The 23,341-nt window shown below is 44.2% G+C and overlaps 1 protein-coding gene across 9 annotated transcripts in view; it reads left to right on the forward strand.

Moving 5' to 3' along the window:
- The window catches only part of LOC134167109 (cytochrome c oxidase assembly factor 1 homolog), a 51,952-nt gene extending 28,976 nt beyond the window's left edge, over positions 1-22,976 (forward strand). For 3 of the 9 annotated variants that reach the window (XM_062625410.1, XM_062625409.1, XM_062625413.1), the window contains exons 2-5: positions 15,027-15,129; positions 17,948-18,099; positions 20,006-20,082; positions 22,654-22,976. In XM_062625410.1, the coding sequence (XP_062481394.1) occupies positions 15,036-15,129; positions 17,948-18,099; positions 20,006-20,082; positions 22,654-22,750 (420 nt within the window). In that variant the 5' untranslated portion in view covers positions 15,027-15,035 and the 3' untranslated portion in view covers positions 22,751-22,976. Of the gene's footprint in view, positions 1-9,677; positions 9,762-14,671; positions 14,751-14,798; positions 14,908-15,023; positions 15,130-17,947; positions 18,100-20,005; positions 20,083-22,653 lie in introns of those variants that run through there. The other 6 variants (XM_062625414.1, XM_062625415.1, XM_062625407.1 and 3 more) reach the window with 5 other exon arrangements.
- Positions 22,977-23,341: the final 365 nt, after the last annotated feature.

The raw sequence follows: 23,341 nt of genomic DNA on the forward strand, positions 1-23,341 counted from the left end.
GTGTGAACAGTCCATGAAAATGCTGCATGAAATCCATTTTCTGGGTGAAGGAATGTACACTTGCCTAGTTTGCTTCCTATTAGGTTATTAACACTTACTGCATCTGTAACTGCTGGTTATTGAAGGAAGGACTTAACTTTCTACCAGAACCCTGGGACTAATTAAAACATTGCCATTAATGTTTAATGAGAGAGCTGTTACTTTCACCAATAAAGTGGCTTAGACTCCTAGTTCCATAAAGCACAAATGGCACATAGTGAATCATAGTTAACAGTGGATTTGGAGAAAAAAAGCAGTCAGAGGAGTGCAGCTAGTTGCATAAGTTAAAAATGTTTGGCTGCTTTCTTACTTTCCCCACCAGTACTGGGTAATATATATGCTAACTAGTGTTCATCTCTCAGCAAGGCATCCAGACCTGGTAGGGCCAGTTCTTTCTTCCAGTAAGACCTTTGCATCATAAAACAAAACGGCCCAGACAAACATGCCCAGGGGGAAATGCCATGCTTATAGGAACTTCCAAAAGCCAGTGTATAGCACTATTTGCTAGCCTAGCTGGTTGTCTTGGGTGGAGGAGAATGGCCTGTTAGAAAAGAATGGACAGCACAAATGGAGAAGAGTAAATAAGACACTTGAGGATGTGTCTAATGGATCTGAATATCAAGTGCAGGAAAGGAGGAAGCTTTGCTTCTCTTCTGTGCTAGCCTTGGGCAGAGGAGCGGATTGGTAAAAGTTAGCTCTATGTATCTATCAGCCAATTCTGCTATCTTACTATTTGTATCTTCTCTGGTACCAAGTTATGGTGTGTTTAAAGTAATTTGATTTACACTGAAGAAGCCTCACATGAGGAGAGTAACATTTGGAGACAATGAGTCCTCATTGCTAATGTTATAAAGGTTAAGAAAAAACAAAATACCACAAGCTGTTTCACAGTGCGCTTACAGAGAGAATGGTAAAAGCAGTGAATACTGTGTTCTGTTCCATTCCAGATGCTTCATTTAACAAAGATTAAATACTCATCTGAACACTGTCACTTTGAGGTAACTTCCTAATCTGGCTTTGCTCTTGTAAACAGCAAAGAGTGGTATAAATCAAGAATTACTCTGTTGAGGTCAACGAGGCCATTACCTCGTATTAAATTCAAAAGAGAGCGAGCGTGTCTTACTTTTTACCTCTACAGCAAATCCATTCAATTCAGCATAAGTACAGCTGTAAGTTTAAGTGCAATGCAGGAACAGAGCCAGTTGGTAAATCTGTGCCCTAAATTTAGTACGGAGTTTCTGAGTATTCTTGAACACTGCAGAACTAAATCTCCTTGTCCTCCTGTATAATCTAGTTTATTTTCCCCAGAAAGAATTCTGTTTTCCTTTGGATAAACAAAAGGCCACGTAAAACACATGGCTGTCTTCTGAGCAAAAACCTCAACAACCATAGCTTGTATATATTTAAAAAAAAACAACAACCCACGAACTTCTGTTTTGAAGATAAATGCAGGTTTTGAGTGTATCAGCATTTTTTATTCCATAGCAGTTTTTTGCATAGTGTAAAATACACACCCTTAGGAATGAACAGCTATGATAAGTCATTAAAAAACAAATTATCTAGGAAAGTAATTTTTTCCATTATGAAAGTGGCTGGTAATATATTAGGGAAATGAATTAGTCACATAGCACACCTTTCACAAGCTCAAAAGTATTAGACTATGGCCTATATGTTCCCACACGTAACAGGAGCAGCTCTCCTTTTTGTACATACACCACTATCACTTCACAGATTCTGATTATGTTTTATTCATCTGTAATCATAAATCACTCACAAATCTGTCCAAAGCCTAAAGCTTACCAAACCAGTTCATATTTCTGGCATGAGCTATTCTATTTGCACATCTTTCCAGATTAAAACATTTCTTGTTGTGATATGGAAAGATTCCAGGTACGTGGTGTTCAATGGGAAAAGGTGACAGCATGACATTTAGGCGATGTACGTGTGGAGAAGGGAAGAAAAGCAACAAGGAAAGAAACACACATTTGCTTTTGACCCACTCAATAGAAGAAAGTCAACTGAACAATAGCTGCCCACTTCATCCCTTGTTTTAGCACTCTGCTTTCTGGGACCGTTCAGCTTAGAGAAGGCTCAAGGAGGATCTCATTGATGTATGTAAATACCTGAATGGAGAGTGTGAAAAAGAAGGAGCCAGGCTCTTTTCAGCAATGCCCACTGGTGGGACCAGAGGCAGCGGGCACACACTGAAATACAAGAGGTGCAGTCTGAACATTAGGAAGCGCTTTTTCACTGAGGGTGACTAAGTGCTGGCACAGGTTGCCTAAAGCGGCTGTGGAGTCTCCATCCTTGGAAATACTCAAAAGCCATCTGAATATTTTCCTGGGCAACTGGCTGTAGGCAGCCCCATTTGAGCAGTAGAATTGGAGACCTCCAGAGATCCCTTCTGACCTCAGCCCTTCTGTGATACTGTGATACTGCTTCAGCCTCTTGTCAGTGAGAAAGTGAGGCACCTTATTTTCTTGGTGGCTTCCTTCAGTCAGGAACAGCAAATTTTAGAAATGCTAAGGGTGCTCCAGGAGCTCTGTAAAGGTCTCCAACAAGCAGAGTTTGCAGAGGGAAGGAATGAAGTGCTTGTGAAGACAGGATGGCAACATTACATCTGGCAAATGAATAGAAACAAAGCAGGAGTGAAAGAATTGCATATTACTTCCACTTCAGTCATTCCGAGTAACATTCCTATCATTTTAGTGTCAGGGAGGGAGAGCTGTGACATAACGAATAAGTATACCTCAAGTATTACCTGAGGACAGCTTTGTGCCGGTGGCAGTGGGAGCACAGGAGGGATGCTGCTGTGAAAGGACTTGTCATGTGCAAAAGCAAAGCAGAGCTATCTGGATAGCTGATTTTTATGACATTTAATTTCAGTGCAGGCTAGTGAGGCTTTGGTAGTATCTGGCGTTATAATAGTGTTTTTCAGAATGGTTTATCATGTCATTCTCCTGCACAGGATGAAGATAAGCACATCAAGGTGTACTTAGGTCTAGGGGCTTTACAGTGCCAGCTGCTGGTGCTGCAGGCTGCAACATTTAACTCTAGCCATAGATAAGAATTAAGGGCTGTACTGTGATCACACTGGGGGAAACATAGAAAAAGGGGTCACACACCTTCATCTCCTGTGACTGGCTTGCCTTCTTGAATGCGAGCTCTCCTGCATGCTAAGCAGTAGCTGAGGTGGACTTAATGTGGTGGTGGGCAGCAGAAAAAGTTGGAAGGCAAGTTCAGTGCCAGGCTCAATACCGCCTTTGTTAGAATGCTGCTTTCCTGGAATGGTTTCCCATCTGCATGGCAAGACAAGGTGGCAATTTCTTTTTCTTGCTTAAGTGCATTTGGCAAAAGGGCAGGATAGAGGAGACTGAACCTTTCACAAACACGTGCTCTGTAACACCAAGCTGAGTTCAAGCAAAGTGCAGCACTTTCAAACTGTACCTGGCACTACAGAGCAACCCTGACAAGTAAGAGACAGAAGTTCAATTGCAGTTTTAATGCAGAAGTAGCAACGTTCTGTCTGTCACTGGAAATACAACATCTTGCCAAGTTTCAAAGGTGGCATTTTATTCATACTCTGTAGTACACAACCCTGTTACCAAATAATAATCCCTTCACCTTTAGATGGTGCTGGTGGAAGCGGAGCTCTTGTCACATCTTGCTCTGCTCTGCCCCTGCTCCCTATAAACACAAGTGCCTGCAGCTGAAAAGTCTATGTTAAGTGGCTGGCTTTCTCTAACGGAGACCTCAGAGAAGCACTGCTGGGCTTAACATATTGTTTTGCCCAGGCATATACAAGTGTATTGCAGAAGGCACTATGCAAATAGTGTTCACAGAGTTTATAATTTCCTGTTAGAACAGCAAAGAAAAGAAGGTCATTGATTTAAACCAGAGAATACAAATGATTTCCTGCCCACAAAGCTGCCAAATGCTTGGAGTTATTGATTTTTTTTCCTCCCTGCTGCTAACCAAACACTTCTGGTGCTGTCATGGGCGTCGTCAGCTTATTGACTAAGCAAACATAACCCATTAAGCCAAACATTTTAAAAATAATAGAAAATTACAGTGGCTGTAGTAAAAAAAAAATCTGCATTCCAGAAAAAAAAAGAAAACAAATAGGAGAGGAAAACCAGTTCCTGAAGTTAATTAACTTTTATGTAGATTCAAGTTTCTGGAATCTAAGTTTGGATCCAAAAGAGAGAGAAGAGAACAAATTGAAAGAAGACTGGGGAAAGAAAAGAAAGAAAGCCGTTTCCTAAAGAAGCAAAAAAAGAGAGGGTGCAGAGAAGTGAATACTTCCAAATTTAAGACACCCCCCCCCCCCCCAAAAAAAAAAAAAAGAAGGAAATATTGCAAAATTGAGATTGAAAGGCTAAAAAGGTGCAACAGCAGCATGGTAAAGGCATGTTTTTATTTATTTATGTACTTCTTAGCAGCAGGAGGCCTGTGCTGTTGTCTCCATATTGTTTGTGAAGCCAGAGCTGAGCACAGCTGATGCCTGTCCTCAGAACATGTCAGTTTGAAGGTAGCACGCATTGTATTAATAATTGTAGAACAATACTTGCTGTCAAGTTGGTTACAAGGCAGTAGTTCACTGAAGGGGGGCTGACAATGTCAAAAAGCATTAGACCAGAGCCAGCAAATGCTTTATATGCTACAGCTGAACCCAAAAGATGAATTGATGCCCTGGATCTGACTTTAAGGCATCTGTCTGCTCTGGAGAACATGTGTTTTTCTGAAGAAGCAGGAAACAAGTTGCTTTTCTCTCTTCCTCCAACCATCTGTCTACACACAGAAGGCAAAGAGCAAGAAGCAAGGGAACAAATCATAGTACATTGTAAATGGACAAGGATACTTTGCAGACAAAATAATCTTCAGGAATATGAGCATATACTCAGGAGAGGTGTTTAGAGGCAGCAGGGAGACAGCTACCAGGTTGGGAGACCACAGAGAGGGCTGCCTTTCCCCTGGGACTGGCTGTTGCAGGTGCAGCTGCTGGCTTCCTTGGCCGAGAGCCTTGCAGTCCTTTGGTGTGAGAGCTAGCAGTGAGGGAAGAGCCAGTCCGAAGGGACACCAGGAGGGAAGTAAACAACCAGATTACAAAGTGATGAAAACAAGGGTATCAGCCTTCTACAGTGATTTAGAAGAAGGTGTGACACTTTCTTCCACTCCCTCACCCTCATGCCTGTTGACTGAAGAATACTATTAAGGCAGGTAGTCACAGATTATTAATGACCTGGTAACAGCTTCTTTAATTTTCTAATAAGTGCCAGCTACTGTAATTATTCTGCTGGTCCTACAACACATCCTGTGCCATGCTGCAAAATGCTTTTTATCACTGGAACACATTGTTGGGCCTCATAACATGCATGTACAGTACTCAGGCAACTTTACTTAAGTAAAACTACATCTTAGGCTGTCAAAGCATTCTGCAGCCATTAAATGTTGCTATCTTGCAGCAAAGTAGGAACCAGGAAGTGTTTAGTCACTTATTTTCACATGTGTAAATTGAGACACTTAAAGTTTATGGATTTAGCCATAGTAATGCAGTGAGTCAGTCCCAGAGCTGCTTGTGAAACCCAGGAGCACAGTCTTCTGCTGTGCCTGTACAAGAGCTGCAGATGAATTGGAAATTACACTGAGTAGGGGCTTTTTGTACCTAAGCAGAGGTCCCTCGGAGTAAGCATTGTATAAAAGTGATATCTCTTTATCCCTCTTGCTGATTCCCACAACAAGAGAGCTCAGTAGCATGCAATGAGAAAAGAAAAGTGAACAGAAAAATGTATGTCTTGTGGCACCCTCTGGAGCCTTCATTTTCAGAAGTCTGTGGGCATGGATCCCTGCCAGCATCATTAGCAGCAGTGATTCCCTGCTAACTGGTCCTGTTCCCTTTCCTAATGGCTCACAGCACACCTATGTGTCTTGTGTGTGCCACTTTTGCTACATTTCATTGTATTTAGCCCTTAGCAATCTAGCATTTTCCCAACAAACCCCACAACCAAGTATTTGAAGTAGCAATAAGTTTATGAGGAAATAACATCATGTTGTTAGCAGCCCTGTTTAAAAGTTTCTAGTGAAGGTGTTCTTCACAATGCCAGAAAGCAGCCTACTTTTCAAAGATATCAGCACTTTTAGGAAACAATGACCCTGTAAAAGTATTGCCTGTTGAGCCCACAGAAACCACATGATGTTTTGAAAAATCTCCCTCATCAACAGTATGTAAAAATGTGGTTTTGTGCTTTTGTCCACCTCTTGGACTGTCACACCCCCTTGCTGGGCAAAGCCCTGTGCTGTAGCTCCATAGAAAAAGCTTCTCCCCATATCCCTAAAGGTACGTTGCTGAAGGAAACAGCCTTCACAGTTGTGGTGAACCTCTCTAGGTTGGAATGTTTTAGCCTGAGAGAGGAGATGGTGTATGTGCAGGGACACAGCCCAGGTCTCTTGAGACCAATTGCCTGACTTGACACAAGCTTCCTGTAAAATCATTTCATGTTTTTCTGCCACAGCTCTGCAAAATGAAAGGAAAAAAACTTCCTGCCATCCCTCACGGGAGCTGTGGAAAGACCCAATATTTGGTGAATAAAATAGAGACATCATTTAAAGCATTAAACACGGAGATACTTTTCCCCTCAAATCTTTTCCCACACATGTTCTGAGGGGGAAAATATGGATTGCAGTCAGTTGTTCCCTGAAATTCCTCTTGCCCTGACTCATTTTTGGAAGAGAAGCTGATTCACATTCAACTGCCTTGTGAGCATCCAGCATATCTTTTTCCAAGGGTGGACAGATAAATCAATAGCTATTTCTCAGATCGAGTTAAAGGTCTGACTCCAGGTGCTGCACCTGCAAACAGCGTGGCAGGTTCCACCATTTTCTTCACTCTTTTGCTCTCTCCATCTCTATCTCACACAGCTCTGCACAAGTTAACAAGCTGGATCTGTCTGAACAGAAACTTTCAAGTATTATAGAAGTTTCTTGTATTTTGTTTTTGAATAGTTCCCATCAGAACTTTTTTCTCTTTTTGTCTTTGAGAATAGAATGTTTCTAGGTCAGAATCCCTGTTGGTCTTGTGCTGGTTTTGGTCTTCAGTGCTTATTAAAGTCACGAGCCTTTGAGGTTATTTTTTCCTCAGATCTTAATTTGTGTTAACAGATTTAGCTGATACTGAACCAGTTCTGCTCATATGGGCAAGGACCCACTTCTGGAAATGATCCAGGTGTCCAAGATATTAGAAAGTAATTAGTTTTTCTCAAAGCCTTTCACTTTTAAGTGTTGATCTGATGTATTTCAAAGGGACTTGACTTTCTGAAGAAGGGTAGGGTCAGCTTTTTCTGAAGGAGAGGCCCTTCTGAGGAGGGTGTAAAGATGGGTGCTTGAAATAAACTTACCACATCGGAGAATCTGGGGGAATTTAGGGTAGCATTTTATTTATTTTTGGTTTTCAGCAGGAAACATGGGGAAGAGCAAGGTGTTTGTGAAGTGCCAAAAGTGTGTACTGCTATAATACTGTGCAGTAATAGGCATTATATCAGCAAGATGTTTGGCCATAGGGCTGCTAACGTTCCTGTTAGCCCTGATTCTTTTTAGGGCTTTGTAAATTGGACTCCATGCTGATCACAGCAGAGTAGATCACATCTTTTACCTCCTCATTTCCAGAAGCAGATACATTACAAGGGAACAAGATCATATGATTTACACTCTGTTCCTGCCTTAAACATTTTTTCCCTGTGACTGCCTCCCCTGGCATTCAGTTCCTTTAGGCCACTGTCCGCTGCATGCTTATTTAGTGCATGCATGTGGATTGTGTTATTGAAGTTAATAAGGCCACAGGCAGGCATGAGCCTTACCAGGATTGGAGATAGAGACTGTGAACTTCCAGGCAGGTACTAGCTTTTAACACAGCCACAAACAGTTCTTAGCCCAATGACATCTGCAGTACTTTACAAACTTTTGTAACCATTTTCTCTTTCCAAAGTAAAATGTGACCTGTTAGCCAAGCAGTTTACTACAGACTCCTTGTGTTTCTTCATGGTTTTTCTCCATCTCAGGATTTAGTAAGTTGACTTAAAGCTAGATAGGTTCTTGGGTTTGGCTTTGAGATCTTGTCAGTGTTTTCAGCATAATTAATGTATTTGACACAGATAAATGCCCACGGACTGGCAAGAAAGCTAAATAGTTATCACTGCACAGAAAGCATTTATCACTGCACAGAAAGCATTGCAAGCTCTTTGATGTTTCCATGAGAAATGGCTTGGTAGTCTTCACTGATCACTTACCTTGCAGGTTCAGTGAACCTATTCTAGGAAACCATATACAGAAAATTCATATCCCACTGTGAAAACCTCCCTAGCTTCACAGTCCACTTCTGCTAACCTCATCCTAAACACAGTGCTATTCCCTCTAATCCTGAGAGCATGAGACAGTCAAAGGACTATATTTGCTGTTTCTTTATGAGATTCTTTTGTTCTACTGTGCCCATCTGGAAGCTGGGCTCTGACGCATGCTGTGGGGAGGCGCAGGTGGAGCAATTCTTTTGAACCTTGGATTGCAGCTCTTGTGACCTCACCCCCAGTGGCAGGGAAGCCAAGAAGCTGTCCTATAGCTTTCTCAGGTAAACCACTCACTCTTAAAACCATAAACACAACTGATTCTTTTCTTCCTGCATTTGGAAGAATGCAGGAAGTTGCAACTTGGATGCAACTTTTTCATTTACCCTACTTAGGCATTCTCCCTCTTAAATCCTTTGCAGTTCACCTCTAAAAGACAAAATGTGAACATTTACACCTTCCTCCCGCCTCCATGATGTCCAATTACAGAAACATACAATTAGGGATGCTAATGACAGATTATTAGGCATTAACCTATAATGCTGTGCTCCAGTAACAGCAAAAATGGGTCACTCTGTAGGTATAATTATCCTGCTTCTCCAATAGTATACCCTAGTTGTGTCTCTTTTCTGTGATATCCCTAGTGTTTCAGTCTGAAGCATGGGCAGCTCTAGTTGTCTTTGGAGGATGATCTGGAGCAGGTTGCTGAACTGGCTGGCTTTCAGAAAGACTGAACAAACTAGGCTGTAGCACATTGTTGCAACTTCGGAGAAAAGCAGAAAAGGATTTAGGTACATGCCTTCGTTACCTGTAGTTAGGAAGACAGACTCCATTTCATAGAGGGATAAACCAAGGGGTGGCAGGAGAAGGCTCCTTGGACAACAGGAATGGTGTCCCCAGCCTGGCACTGGGCTGGTGCAGTACGCTGCAGGGAAAGAGGGCACACAGAGGGGGGAAGGTGGGCAAGCAGGAGGAAAAGAAATGCAGTACAGGCAAGCCTGCCGGATGAGACTGTAATTCAAGAGCACAAAAGGGAAGTGGTCTGTGGCAGTGGAGTACAAAACATGTATGACAATACCTAAAGATATAGAAATGTGCAAATGAGAGCACCCAAGAAGGGAGAAAAAGGAAATGAAACCAGAATATCTGTAGGCACCATATGAGCCTTTGTGCTAACTGAGCAAGCCACTTGTGCTGTAGTGTGTGCCCCAGAGATGTGATACAACTACAAGAATGAGATGGCTGCTTAGAGTCCTTAATCATTCTATTGACTACTTGCACTTGTTAATTAGCTAACAGCAAATGAAGAAAATAAGCTTAATGCAGTGTCCTGGCTTGTCAGTAAACTTCCTCATACCTACAGCTGTCCCTTCAAAGCATTTAAATAGGGTATGTTACACATTCCTAGAAATCAATCCACAAGGAGACCCTGGAAGGGACCATTTCAGTGCTGGCTGAAAAGGTTTTGCTTCCCTAAACGCCAAATTGTGCCTTGCCAGTGCAGATCCTGCAGATCTTTGCAGATCAGTGGAGATCTTTGGTATTTCTGAACGTGGGGGCTGGGGGCACAATTTGTGCTGTTACTTCTCAGAAATGAGGTAAATAGTACATTGAGACTATTTCCGTGAAAAAGGGAAACATAAAGATGCTGAAATGATGGTCCTGTTGAAACACTTCTTCTGTACTGTCCTTCCTTTGGTGACAATACTGATGATGAAGGTATTTTGTAGACAGTGATTATCAAGAAGCTGTCTCTAAAATGTTGTCCTGGCATGTTGTTAGTATAGAAATTGGCTTACACCCAGATGCCTTATGGATCTTTCAAGATCAATGGATGGGCAAGGGAGCAAGAATGTGAAATGCAGGTGTGTGCTTGTGCGTGGTTTGCCTGACATTACCCTCGTCTCCTGTACTTCCATGACTGCCTGGGTGGCTTGCAGAAAAGCTGAACCTGGGGCTGACTCAAATCCCACCAGCCCAAGGGAGAGTTTATTTGCAGAAGAGTTAGGCATCAGTTCCAGCCTTGAAGTCAGATGCTCAAGTCCATGTTCAGGCCTATTGATAAAAAGTATAATTTAATAGTTGTCTCTTGCCACACATATTTAGTGTGTCATGCAAACATCTCAGGACCACAGTGGTTCAAAGTGGTTTGAAGGCTCCCAGCTGCTTGTATTGGTGGCCTGGCAATACATCGTCTTGGCCAGGTAGGTAGGCAGTGGCCCAAATTGAGATAGCAAGCAGTGATCACACTGAGTTTGCATGGATCAAGTTGCTTCTCTGACTTCAGAACTGTATTATTGCTTACTATTTGGCCTGTGATAGCACCCAGAAGCCGGATGTGCTGGTGGAGCATGGTAGTGCCAGGATGAGGAGAAGGAAAAGGAGGAGGAGGAAGAAACATCTTCTCCATAGAACCTGCAGTCCCAGATCCTTCACTTAGGTCTGAGGGAAATAAAATGAATGTCTGTGGCTTGGTGAAAATGCCCTTTGCTTCATGCTACCTGCTTTTGGTGGATGTACCCAAGACAAACCTCTACAACATGAATTTCAGAGAGCAAACCAGAAAATCCGAATTTGCGGAAATAAGGGAGAATCTCATAAACCCAGCCTGTTTTTAGAAGATCCTCTGTGGAGAAAACAAGTCTAATTAAAACCAGACTTCATTGTTGCAGTAACCCACCATTTCACATGTGACCCTGGGAGTCTTCCACTTCTCTGAGTTTGTTAAATCTTGTTATTAACTACCTGAGTCCTGCTTAATTTCAGAGTCAAGTGTGAATCATATACTACCTCCTCCATCATTTCTTACTATTTTCAAGGCTCAAAATGAACACTGCACTTGTTAGAGAGCTCTGCTCCTTAATACTCATTTTTAGAGAGCACTAACTTACTATGATTTAATATCTCTTGGTAAGTGTAGGCTCGGTGATTTTGTGTGTGCTAATCTCCACTTAATTGTTGACCACTGCAAATAGCACAAGGGAAAAGATGTTTTGGAAGAACAGCCTAGCTTGGAAATTGTGCTTTTTTAATTACCAGCTGTGAAGAAATCCGTTTTTCCACTAGTTGACTTGCATACTTTTTAGTGGTATAACAGGTTCTGAGGGGAGATCTCCGCCACAGATAACAACATGAACTTTCCCTTCTCAGGAAGCAAGTGCATGTTGTATCTATAAGATTCTCCTAAATGCATTCTCTTACAGCTACTCCCTTTGTAGCAAGTGAAGTTGAGGGGGTTTGGTCCTTTCCTTTAACAGCCTCTACACTTTGCAGGCTGTAAATTGCTTTCAGAAAGGATCAGGACAGGAGGTGCACCTCTGGGCATGCCTCTGCTTTCCTTCCCTTCTCTGCTCTACCACACTTCACCAGAGCAGCAGATGGGAGCAGCTAACATGGTTGGCAAAAGGGCAGAAATCCTTGCTATGAGTCCTTGCCAAAAACAGCTCCTTACTGTATTTCAGTCTTACACAAGCTGGCACCATGAGTATCTCCAGTGTCATCATTCAGAAATCATCAGTAACTGCATGCTGAGATGCTCAAAGGTTTGGATGCACCACCTGGACATTCATGCAGCAAGGGACCATAACAGCAGGGGAGGGGAGCAGCAGCCCCCTCACAGAGAGGCACTGGATTCCAAAGACACCTCTGTCCTTGCTTTTGGAAGCTAACAGGGAACTGTGGGATCAAAGAGAAGGTTTGCAAGGTCTTGAGAGACTTGTTAAAACGCGTAGCTCTGAACCTCTTCCCGCAATGTGCTGTCATGGGACTGGCTTGGGAAAAGAGCTGAGAAACAAGTGGGAGGAGAGCATGAAGGGCTAGCCTGGGGATGGGATGGTCCAGCCTGCAGGTTTCCCACTGTGACTGAAAGCAAGCAACAGAGATCTTCTCCCTGTTACATCAATTAGGACCTTCGCAGAGCTAGTGTGTGCTGTGCACCTCAGCCCCCCACATCCCTGCCTTAGCAGGGCCAGCAGAAGTGACAACTGCAGGCAGGGTCAGCGCATCAGGAGCAGCCAGGAGTGCTGCATGAGGCAGTAGTGCTTGCTGGAATCACCACTTCTCTGCTGCTAAGCTTCCTTGCCAGATGGCACTGCCTTGGCACAGCACCATCAGGGCACTTGTGGCCCCTGACCTGCTGTGAGCGGAGCTGGTGATGAGCGTGTGAGCACATTACTCATCAGCACAAAGCTTCTCTTTCTATTCCCCTTGTTCGGGTGTGAGCAGACTGCAAGACCTATCAAACCTCAAACCCCTAACAGTGAGTTGCAGAGCTTCTGATTTCCACCCTTTGCTAAGGAGATCCCCTGAGCCTTGGTCAAAACTTCCTCACTGGTGCAAGAGCTCCACATCTTCCCACTTTTATTCAACCTGTCAGCAGCATCTTCTACCCTCAGACATTTGAGTTTAATTACCCTGAATTTCATCACAGAGCAAATTTTGCCTGGCTGACACTTTGAAAGGGGCAAAACTAAATACCTGATCCACCCTCCAGATTTACCTCCTTTTCCCCCTCCCTGTTATGCTCTGTTGGTGTCGGATCCTGCCTGGCTATATCTTATGGAAACTTGGTTATTAATCAGATTTTGCAGTTTGAGGGGGAGAAATAATGTTATGAATTGCAATCTAAGGAAGGTTGCAAACACAAGTGGGCTAGCAGAGAGCTCTTGCTGTGCTTGTAAAACCACCGATACCATTTCTCTTCAAAGACACACTTGTACTTCCTCTGCTGCAACTTCTCACACTGCTCAAGTTCCCCAGGGGAAGTGAAAAAGAAAACTCAGAGATGCAGATCAGGAGTGAGAGATGGCTGTACCAGTGGCACAATTTGGGGATTTTGGAGCATAAAGCACATATAATGCCCACATGCTTCTCTGAGTTACTACCATTACTAGCCATCCAGAAATGTGAAGTAAGTTAAAGAGTAAACTTAAACATTAAGAGCTCTTACAGTCAAGTGAGCTAGTTAATAAGGAAAGCCTTCAACTAAGGAGAAGCATACATTACAGTTGAATACTAGTGCTGATAGAGTAGTAGATGAAAGTTGGACCTGAGTTGCATTCATGGTTTCCCTTGGGCTAGAGGATGCAGGAGATGGGCATGTCACAAGAGTAATGAGAAGAGGAGGCTGCCCATATCACCCTGACCTGTCCATGGTGGGAAACAGTCCTGACATTTACGTCTCCATGCTCTCTAAACTGTGGTTGTCAGCTGAGCAATACCTGACTAACACATACCTGAGGGATGCTAGAAGAGGTTTTCACAACAGGACTCAAACAGCCTTGCCCAGGTTACATTTCTGTAACTGGTTTGGGCCTTGGTTTGTTAACCAGCTCTCACTGAGTGCAACACTTAAGACACACCATTGTGGCACTGAGGCATGAAGCCTTTGGGATTAGAAACCTACAGCTTCCCCAGGTGTTCAGCTGTCTGCATGCCTACATCAAAAAGGGCAGCCTTTTGCTAGCTTTTCTTTCTTTCCTTTATTTATTTATTTTTAAACTGTTGTCAGGACTATTCCTCCCTGACATCCTAGCTGTGAGACAAGCAACAGCATTAAGTCGATACTCTGATGCTTGGTCAAGTCCCATCCTGCCACAGCCTGAAGCAACATGCTACTCTCCACTAAGAACTCAGCTCAACTCCTACTAACCTGTTGTGGGCAGGACCGTTAGCTCAGGATCATCAGGCCACAGAGTCTCCTTTGTAGAATGTTTTGGGTTGGACAGGACCTTAAAGCTCATCCAGTTCCAACCCCTGCCATGGGCAGGGACACCTTCCACTAGAGAGGTTGCTCCAAGCCCTGTCCAGCCTGGCCTTGAACAGTGCTGGGGATGGGACAGCCATGGCTTCTCTGGGCAACCTGTGCCAGTGTCTAGTGAAAAATTTCTTCCTTATATCTAATCTAAACCACCCCTGTCAGGTTAAAGCCATTCCCCCATGTCTTTCCTGAGCCTTCCCACCCAATCCATGGAAACACATCGTAGGCTGACTTTCTCAGAAGTGTTTCTTACTCTGCTGGGTCATGCATTCAAATGCCAAAATTGTGATTCATTAAAAGGGCAAGCTGGGGCTGGGGGGGTGCAGGAAGGAAGAGAAATAGCTTGCAAAATCCTTCCTGTTTACCCATGGCTTGGGAATAAAAACAGCACAACAGAATATACACACCCTGGCTCCATTATCTTCGCTGGCACAGCACTGGCTTGGCTCTGTCCCTCTCCCCTCCAGGCCAAATCCAGCCCTGCCGCGAGCGTGTTTACTTGGGAGGAGTTTACTCGAGAGAGAAATCCATTCCCCGAAGCCTGAATGCTCACAGTGTGCGAGCGAGCGCACAGGCACCCGGAGCCCCCGTGACAATGTGGCTCTGGCCCCTGGCCACACCAGGGAGGTCATTCTCTTCTCGGCAATTAGCAAAGTGGTGGCATCACTAAAAGAAGTTGAATAAACACATTCAACCCGGCTAGGTCCCTGCTTTGCTCTGTTCTCACCACCCTTCCTTCTGGGCACACGGTGGGGCCCCAGTGAGGAAGAGCCCGATGTACTGTGCTTTCATTCAGGCCTGGTTGGAAAGGGCTTTTAGGAAAGAGGAGGAAGGGGGAGGGATAACCCTTTAGCTTTCTTCTTTTACAACAAATGTCTTCCTTTTTTTCTTTTCAGGGAAGAAAAATGCCAGCTTCTCTAAGAAAACTGCAGCAAATGGCTATTTTCATGGGACTGTTCAGCGGCGGGGGATGCATCGTGATGTATAATCTTATGCAAAGTAAGCCTTGCTGCTGTTAGCAACCTTATTTCTCCTCTGCCCCTTTCATTTGCTTTTGTGTAGCGGGGAAAATAGCAGCATGCAAGACATGAAAAGCAGATGAAGTGAAGGGAAGTGTGGCTGAGACTCTGGGTTCTGCTTCTGTGGACTCCGCTTTGTTCAGCTTCAGAGCTGCTGCTCTCCCCAGTGCTGTTGCACACATTTCCAGAGGTATTGCTTAGGGAGGAGGCTGTCATGGTTAGGAGAAAGTCTGGTTTCTGAGGGTGAGGGCAAAATAGATGCTTAGGCAGTAATGCAGGTTTCATTTCTTACTGAGATTTTACAACTGGGGAGGAAGAGAGGACCGTCTGTGAGAAGGTATTAATGTCTAGTGGTTTTATCTGTAAATCTCTGTGGGGCAGGCCCTAAACACAGCATGCCTGTGAAGTGCTAAGACACCATTAGTTTCCCCTGATTGAAGGGCAGATAAGAGCGCTCAGTATCAAGAAGACTAGGACAAGGAAAGAAAAGCTAGACAGGCAACGTTGCTATATATAGACAGCTCTAGTTGCTGTGCGTCTTAGACCATGAATCCGAGTTATTAGTCCAAATGACAGATTCTTATTTTATCTAGAATTGTTTCTAGATATTTAGCATCAGACCAGCAATGGGGTGCTACATGCCTCTCAGCCCTATGCCTCTCTCTTGCTGGAGCTATCAAATGATACTGCTTTTGACCTACCCCTGTATCAGGTAGGTCAGGTACCCCTGCTGCCAGAAAAGCATAGCCAAGCCTGTTCCTCAAGCCCTCAGATAAGCTCTGAAACCTCCCCTTCATTTTACACTTATTAATAGCAAATCAGACAAGGCTGGAAAGCAGGCTTTAATTTTAGGCAGCTCATGCCCTCAAGCTCTGGAGTACATGACAGATATATGATCCTCTTACGCTTAAAATACCAAATCTGGCTTTAACAAGGACATTAGCATTTTTTAATTTTCAGCTTCAGCATTGTTATCTGGCGAGGGGGAAGTCACCCCCTGTACTATACACAAGTCAAAGGGCTCATTCCCCAGATCACTTAGCTGTGCTATCAAGTGGTGCAAAACAACAGCTAAGTCTTGCTCTGTTGTGGTGTCCGTGGCCACTGAGTAGCTGTCTGATACAAACCAACCAGGCTGTTGAAAGGACACTTGCTAGTGCAAACTGTGCACCTCTGTAGCTTCTAACAGACAAAGGACACTTTTATTGGCCCACACCCATGGCTATCCAATTCCTTCTACCCAGTGCACAGAACTGGCCCATGCTGGAGCCTGTGAGGAGTAAGTGGCTTCCATTATGGTGGGAGCAGGGGAAGAGGGGGACTTCTCTCCCTTAAGGTTGAAGGAAAGCTTGTATATGTGTGATCTCTGTGAAAGCAAGCAGTCAGGTAATCCTATTTCTACTCACTGTGTTCCCCTCCACACTCTCCTTGTGGGAGCAGTCTCCCAGGCCAACCCCAGGATTGTTTCAGCTCTCCTACTGAAACACACATGGACAAACAGATTAGTCAAGCATTTTATGTCCAGTACTAACAAGAAACAGCTGAGAAGGAGCACCAGAAAACTGAAACCTGTTTCCCCTTCAGCCTGTAGGATGAGTGCAGCATACTTCTAACATCTCCTGGATGGCTGCTTGCCATGATCCATAGGCACTAAATGACTCCTGTGCTGCAACCCCTTTACCTGGAGCTCCTTAGGGTAGCCTAGGGGACCAGGGAGGACCAGTGCAGGCTGCAGGCTAGTAAAGCTGTTCCCATGCCAACTGAATGCTGCCTGCTCACAGGGAATGCCTCTAATTAGGGAGTGGGGGCAGCATCCTTCTGCCTCATGCTCCAAGAGTAATACAGGCAAGAGAGCAGGAAACAAACCTTACACTTAGTTTTAAACTCTGTGGAAGGCAAGAGCAAAGTTGCCTGAGTAGGATTTTGATATGTTTGGGTTAACTCTGCCCTTCTTGATCTCAAGAGAGTGAAGTTAGGCTGCAGCAAAGTGCATGTAGAAATCCCAGCAGGCAAGCCTTAAATCTGTTTATCAGTAAATCTCTGCCTCCATAAGGAGGGTCGGCAAGTTTCCAGCCTCACGGCTCAGCATTGTCCATTGGTGACCATTGCACAGCATTTCCCAGCTATACATATCAAACAGACATTGATAAATAGCCATTTACCACAATTGTCCTCCATATGCCAACACTGCAGCATCCAGTCTACTTAGCTATTGTTGCTGCTTGACCGTTAACTCTAATGGTGCTTCTCTAATGGCCTCTCTTTTAATGCATCCATCAGTAGAGTTGCAGCTTCCTGGCTGCCACTTGAAAAGCTGTTATCAAGACCACAGCAAGAGTTTCACAGTATTAGCAGCTGTTCCAGTCTCACACTAATGTCTGCAAAATATTCTCCATTCTTAAAGTATTTTCTGAATCTCCTTTGAAAAGAAAACTTGAATTACCTTCAGAACATTTTCACCTATTCACCCTTTGCCTTATTTTACCCCCCTTTTTCTGTTCTTTTTAGATGAGATACAAATGTATGAAAAGCAGGGAGGCACAGCCACAAGCCGAACTGTGCATCAGTACAGAACAGGCTATATTCAGAGTCCTCTTCACTTAAGTGAGCTGAGCACCGCTTCTCTGATGTAAGGGTGTGTTTCTTCCCTTAGCCAAATTTCTCTTAATTAATAGTTTTGGACTGTTTTTCAGGAAGGGTGGGATAGTCTGGAGGAAATGTCTTTTTTTAAGTCATTTTTACTTATTTTTGGATTTTAAGCGAACACTTCTCCTAACAACCCCGTTTCTCCCACCCAGAAGGTTTTGCCAGGACCCAGTACTACCAGCAGGCTTTGGAGCAACTGAATAGCAGTCCTGATGCCCTGGAAGCCCTGGGTGCCCCCCCTCTCAAGGTTCACAACATCCGACTGACAGATGGGAGTAACCGTGTGGACACAGAAAGAGCACAGGTAATGCTGGGAGGTGGTGTCACAGGGTGGCTTCCCAAGGCATTGGGTGATGAGATCAACTGGGGGATTTGCAGCAGGTCACGAGTTACCTGGGGACACTGGAAGGCAGTAGGATGGGATGTGAGTTGATTTAGAAGAGGAACAGGTTTCTAGAGCATAAATTATGCTCCAGTATGGGGGACTAGATACAGGACGAGCAGCATCTTTATATTATGCTCTGTGGGCAGATCACAGAATGCCAAGTGACCTCCCAAGTCAGTCGATCCCCCTCCTGCTACTGTAACCCAGAAAATCATTTTCAGAAACATATCAGATCTAGCTTTAAAATAGCAGCTGCCTCCCCCTCCCCCTCCCTCTCCCTCCTGGATACATCCCACACTATTTTTTAAAGCTTTGTTCAGAACAGTTTTATAGCTGCCTCTGAGCTACGCTGTGGTGCAGCACAAACGGGGTGGTTTTTAAAAGCACCGTAAGCCTATGCCACGAAGCACAGCTGCCAGGGCTGAGCACTTGGGTTACATAGCGACTGGAGAATGCTGTGCTGGGTTCTGAAGTATTGCACAAGTCTGCCTTGCATCAGCCCAGGGCTGGGCCAAGGCAAACCTCACAAACACAGGTCCACTTCCACTCTGGCTTGCTGCCTGAAAAGACCTTTTCCATCAGTGCTTTTACCCCTTAATCCAGGACTTCCCTAGTTTTGCTGGTGACACAGAACATCCCTAGTGACCTCTTCAGGTCCCTCACTGGGGGATCTTGTCACATTTGCCTCATTTTGTTCCTCCTGGTGAGTAGTTTTGAGTCCTGGGGACCAAACAAGGACATTAAGGAATGGGGCAAATGGTACAGCAAAGAAGAGGGGCTGTCAGGGCAAGAAAAAATCAACCTTGAAACCAACCCATGTAAAATTCCACTTTCCATCTCACTCCAGCCAGGCTTCACCCACATGATACCCGAGCCAAAACATTTCCCAGTTTCCCAGGTATTCAAGATTCTATCAGGAAACATTTCTAAACCCATAAATGTGCAAAACCCACAACCTCTTATGCTGAGTGAAAAGAAAAGAACCTGTCCCACTGACGTTCTCCTGTGTCACTGTTTAAGAATGCTGGTTGCTTGGGTGACTCAGGGTGAAGTCAGACCCTGCCTTCTGCCTACCTCACCCAAGACACGAACCACCAACTTTCTTCTCTGCTTTTTCATACTCCTGAGCACTCATGTTCTTGTGAAATAAACTGGTTAATCATCATTAGTGATTATATCATAGACTGATTTACTGACTCCAGAACATCCCCAGCTCCAGGGCCTGCTGGAGAACCCCTGGCATTTTCTCTTTGTGATTGCAATACCACCAGCAAACATTACACCTGAAACCTTTCTCTTATTCAAAGATTAGACCAAGTACAATTAGCTGTGGTCAATCCTATAGCTTCTAACTTTGTTAAACAAGAGATTAGTAGAATTTGTGACACCGAGAAAAGTCACTGAGCTCCCGATTGCCTTGATTAACATCAAGGAGCTGATCTATAGAGGCTCTCAACCTACAGGTTTATTGTGGTTATGGGAAGCTCTAACAGTGCAGGTCACCTCTGGATCACCATGCACTTTGGTAAGGAAAGGTGTTTGCTCATAAATATTTCAGAGAGCAAGTGGTTTTCCCTGGGGGTTGCAGCTGTAACACAGTACATTCTTTCAGCAGAGAGAGATTAATGCATGGCAGAGCAGGCATACTTGTATAGCCACGCACATGTTAGCCATTAGAAAACACAGTGAAACTCTGAAATACAGTAAAAAAATGACACTAGAGTTTAAGGTAAAAAGAAGGTGTTGTATCTTTGACTGTAAAAGGAATAAGTGTCCATTTCATGACATGCTCCACTGAATCTTTGACATACTTTTACATTTGCAGATAAAGTTACCAGTATCTGGAACAAAATCAGCGGGGTACCTCTACATTAACTCAGAGATGGACCATTCCCGCCAATGGTGCGTACTGGTGGGGGGGTACCAGGAGAGAAACTGTAGGAGAAGAGAGTGGAGCAGGATAATTGCTTTAGTCATCCGTGTTGCTGAGCTCATGCACACAAAGGAAGCAGAAATTCATGTCTGAAGATCTTGTGAAAGGTTATTACCATCATTACAGCAAAAATGTAAATTAGTTGAGAATTACATTGAATTCATCCCCATGAATACAAATAGAAGGAACAACACAAGCCATTCATTTGCGTGAAACGTGTTCTGCAAACTATAGCTCAGTGTACATACAAATACTGTGAGCCAAGGTAACATTGTCCCCAAGGAGGCACAGAAGCCATTGAACAGCAATCCTACCTCCAGTCTAGTATTATGTATTGCAGTAAGGAAATTACCCATTATATCAAAGCCTATCAAGGTGAGCTAAAAGTCATGCAGGATGGCTGTGGGTTTTTTTTCCAAGCCATATGATAAATACTGTCCTTATAGTAACAAAGCATGTGTTAGATACATTATAGTAGAGGGATAGTCTGATTCCACATCATAGAGTGGCAACTTTACATTTTTGTAGTGCTGAAGCCTGAAAACCCCCTTTGTCAAGGGTAAACTGATTTCTAGAACTGAGCAAATAATTACATGAATTCGAAGTCCATCTTCTGTTGCAAAAGAGAAGAGTTTATTAGACACAAATCTGTTCACATGTACTTGTTATTGGAATTTGTTAGGCATTTCTGTTAGCTCTATTTAGAAACCCAAAGCTGCAACATTTTTACTCGGCTGTCACCAGCCATATGGTAATGTTTTCTTTTCATAATTAGATGAGCATTACTTAATAGACTTCTCTTCTGGATAAGTATGGGAAATTAGGTGTAAAATGATGGGAAGAAGGTGCTAGGCTGGGACTTCAGAGTCTCAGGGCCAGGTCTTCTCCCCTGTGACCAGAGATACTGCCAGAAGTGCCCAGCCCCCTCTCTTGCACACCTATGCTTCCCTGGGGCCTGGGCTCTGATGTCCTCACTGCTCCTTATCCCTTCCTCACAGATGGAGGGAAATAACAGTTCCCTCTTGCGTTACTGAGTTACTGTGAAGACAACTGAAGATTACAAGATGTTAAACTACAGCAGTAATTGAAGTACATACACCTCTGAGTGTTGTTTTACAGTGAGCACTCCATGCATTTCTGCAAGCTTAAAAGGAGGGGAATAAAAAAAACACCCATCAGACTCAGCCATGTTGCTTACACGTGCAGAGCTCCACACAGCTAGGCAGGACTTGGCGTCCTTGCTGAGGAGCTAAGAGTGAGATGTCTCATTCCCATCTGGTCCATGGAGAAGAGCTCCTGAAGTCCCAGTAGGAATAACAAACTCATCCTGGTGTGGCTCTGCAGGGCAGGCATGTTGGCATTTCTAGTGGAGACCTGGGAGGCAGCCAGGCTGATACGCACACAGTCAAATGACAGCAGGTGGTGAACATACTGCTCTGTGCAAGAGGGGTTGAGGCTCCTAAGCCACTGAATGCTGCTGTCTGAGTGCACAGTCTGTCCATAGTGGTTTATTTATTTAGGTAGTTGTTAAAGAAGAGGACAACTGAGGAAAAAGGGAAATATGGAGTGTATGAGGTGGTTTGGATCTGGAAGAGGAGAGGAAGCATTCACTGCACAGGAATGGGGAAGGCGCCCCGAGGCAATAGTGACCAAGGCACCAGTCCTGCAAAATGACACTTGTCTGCCCTGAAGCAAATGGAGGGAAGGGCTGGGACTCCATGCCGGACTGAGGGGAGTGAGCAGTTACTCCTTCAAGCCCTGTTATAAAAGAGGCAGTTGCTTCTCCCAAGTCAGATGGAGGCAGAGGGTTGGTGAGCAAAAAACCCTGTTGCAGACCCACTGCACAGCCTCATTACCCAGTTGTGTGTACTCGGCACTGATTCCAGCAAAAGCAGAACTGTGTGAGCGCCAGGAGCTTTGGAAAAAAAAAATCCTATCTTAGTGCCCCAAAATAATAGTCCTTCCCAGCTGGAAAAGCAGCATGAGCAGTCTCACAGAAGTGGGTTTGAAGCAAGGCTTAGAGAAAAGAAAAGGCTCCCACTCAGTCTCCAAACAACACAGTTTTCCTTCTCCTTTGAGTAACCACTGTCATACTCTGTCAGGGTTTCAGCAGTCACACTGAGTGATCACACAGTGTTCAAACTCCTCCAAGCCAGGATAATTCCTTAGCAACGCAGTCTGGCTCCAAGGCTGGAGAGGAGTGGAGCAAGGAATGCACCCACAGGATGGATAGGAAGAAAGGCACAGGGTCGGGGGAGGAATGTCCTATCTAAAAATAGCTGGCAGGATTTTATCCAAATTGCATCCAATAAGAACACGCATCCCCGAGCTCTAAATCTGGGCTGTGCTATGCTATTAGGGAAAACAGCTTTCAGAAGCTGGCACTCACAAGCCAAGTTTTAAAGCACTTGAGAGAATCTTTAAAAGCAATGAATGCATGGAATTATTTGTTTCTCCATGCCAGCTGTTTGTACTCTGACTTTACTTACTCTATTAACAGTGATTGAAACACGTTAAAAATCTCTTTTGGTTTGTGTCAGCTGGTGCCTTCAGGATGTCACCTTGAAACTGCAGGACGGGCAGATTATTCCTGTTTACCACTCCCCAGTGGAGAGCATCAGTGTGCAAGAAGCCTAAAAATCAAAAGCAGCTGCTTCTCCACCTCCCACTGAGCTGAAGGAGTCATTAATCGATCGCATCCCACTGTGCCCATAGATGTACACAGTTGTCACAAGTGACAATTTCACTTAAGTGGGTGCTCTCAGGACAATTTATCTGAGATTGACCTCATCATTGTAATTTCTTTCTTTTGCTGGTTTACTCATATGTTCAGCAGAGCCTAAAATAAAGATACTGCAAAAGACTCGCTGTTCCAAAGAAGTCATGTGCTATTGCCTGTGTGTGCTGGGATTATGAATCTGAAATATAACAAACAAACTGCCAGGGTGGTGGGTTGACCCTGGCTGGCCACCAGGTGCCCACCAAAGCCACTCTATCACTGCCTTCCTTAGCCGGACAGGGGAAGAAAAATACAACAATAAGCTTGTGTCAAGATAAGGACACGCTGAAGGTTACTCAGAACTGCTTCATATCAACACTGACAGAGAGGAGATCATGAGAGCACATTTACTTAGGGAGGAAAACACTCAGAAGGTACAGAACATACAAACAATGCAGCGGTTAACTGACTACAACAAGAGATTTCTATTCTGCCTTGATACTGTCAAT

This window comes from Pezoporus occidentalis, unplaced genomic scaffold (genome assembly GCF_034315485.1).
Source record: "Pezoporus occidentalis ecotype Australia unplaced genomic scaffold, CSIRO_AGI_Poc_V1 ctg28, whole genome shotgun sequence".
Lineage (NCBI taxonomy): Eukaryota > Metazoa > Chordata > Aves > Psittaciformes > Psittacidae > Pezoporus > Pezoporus occidentalis.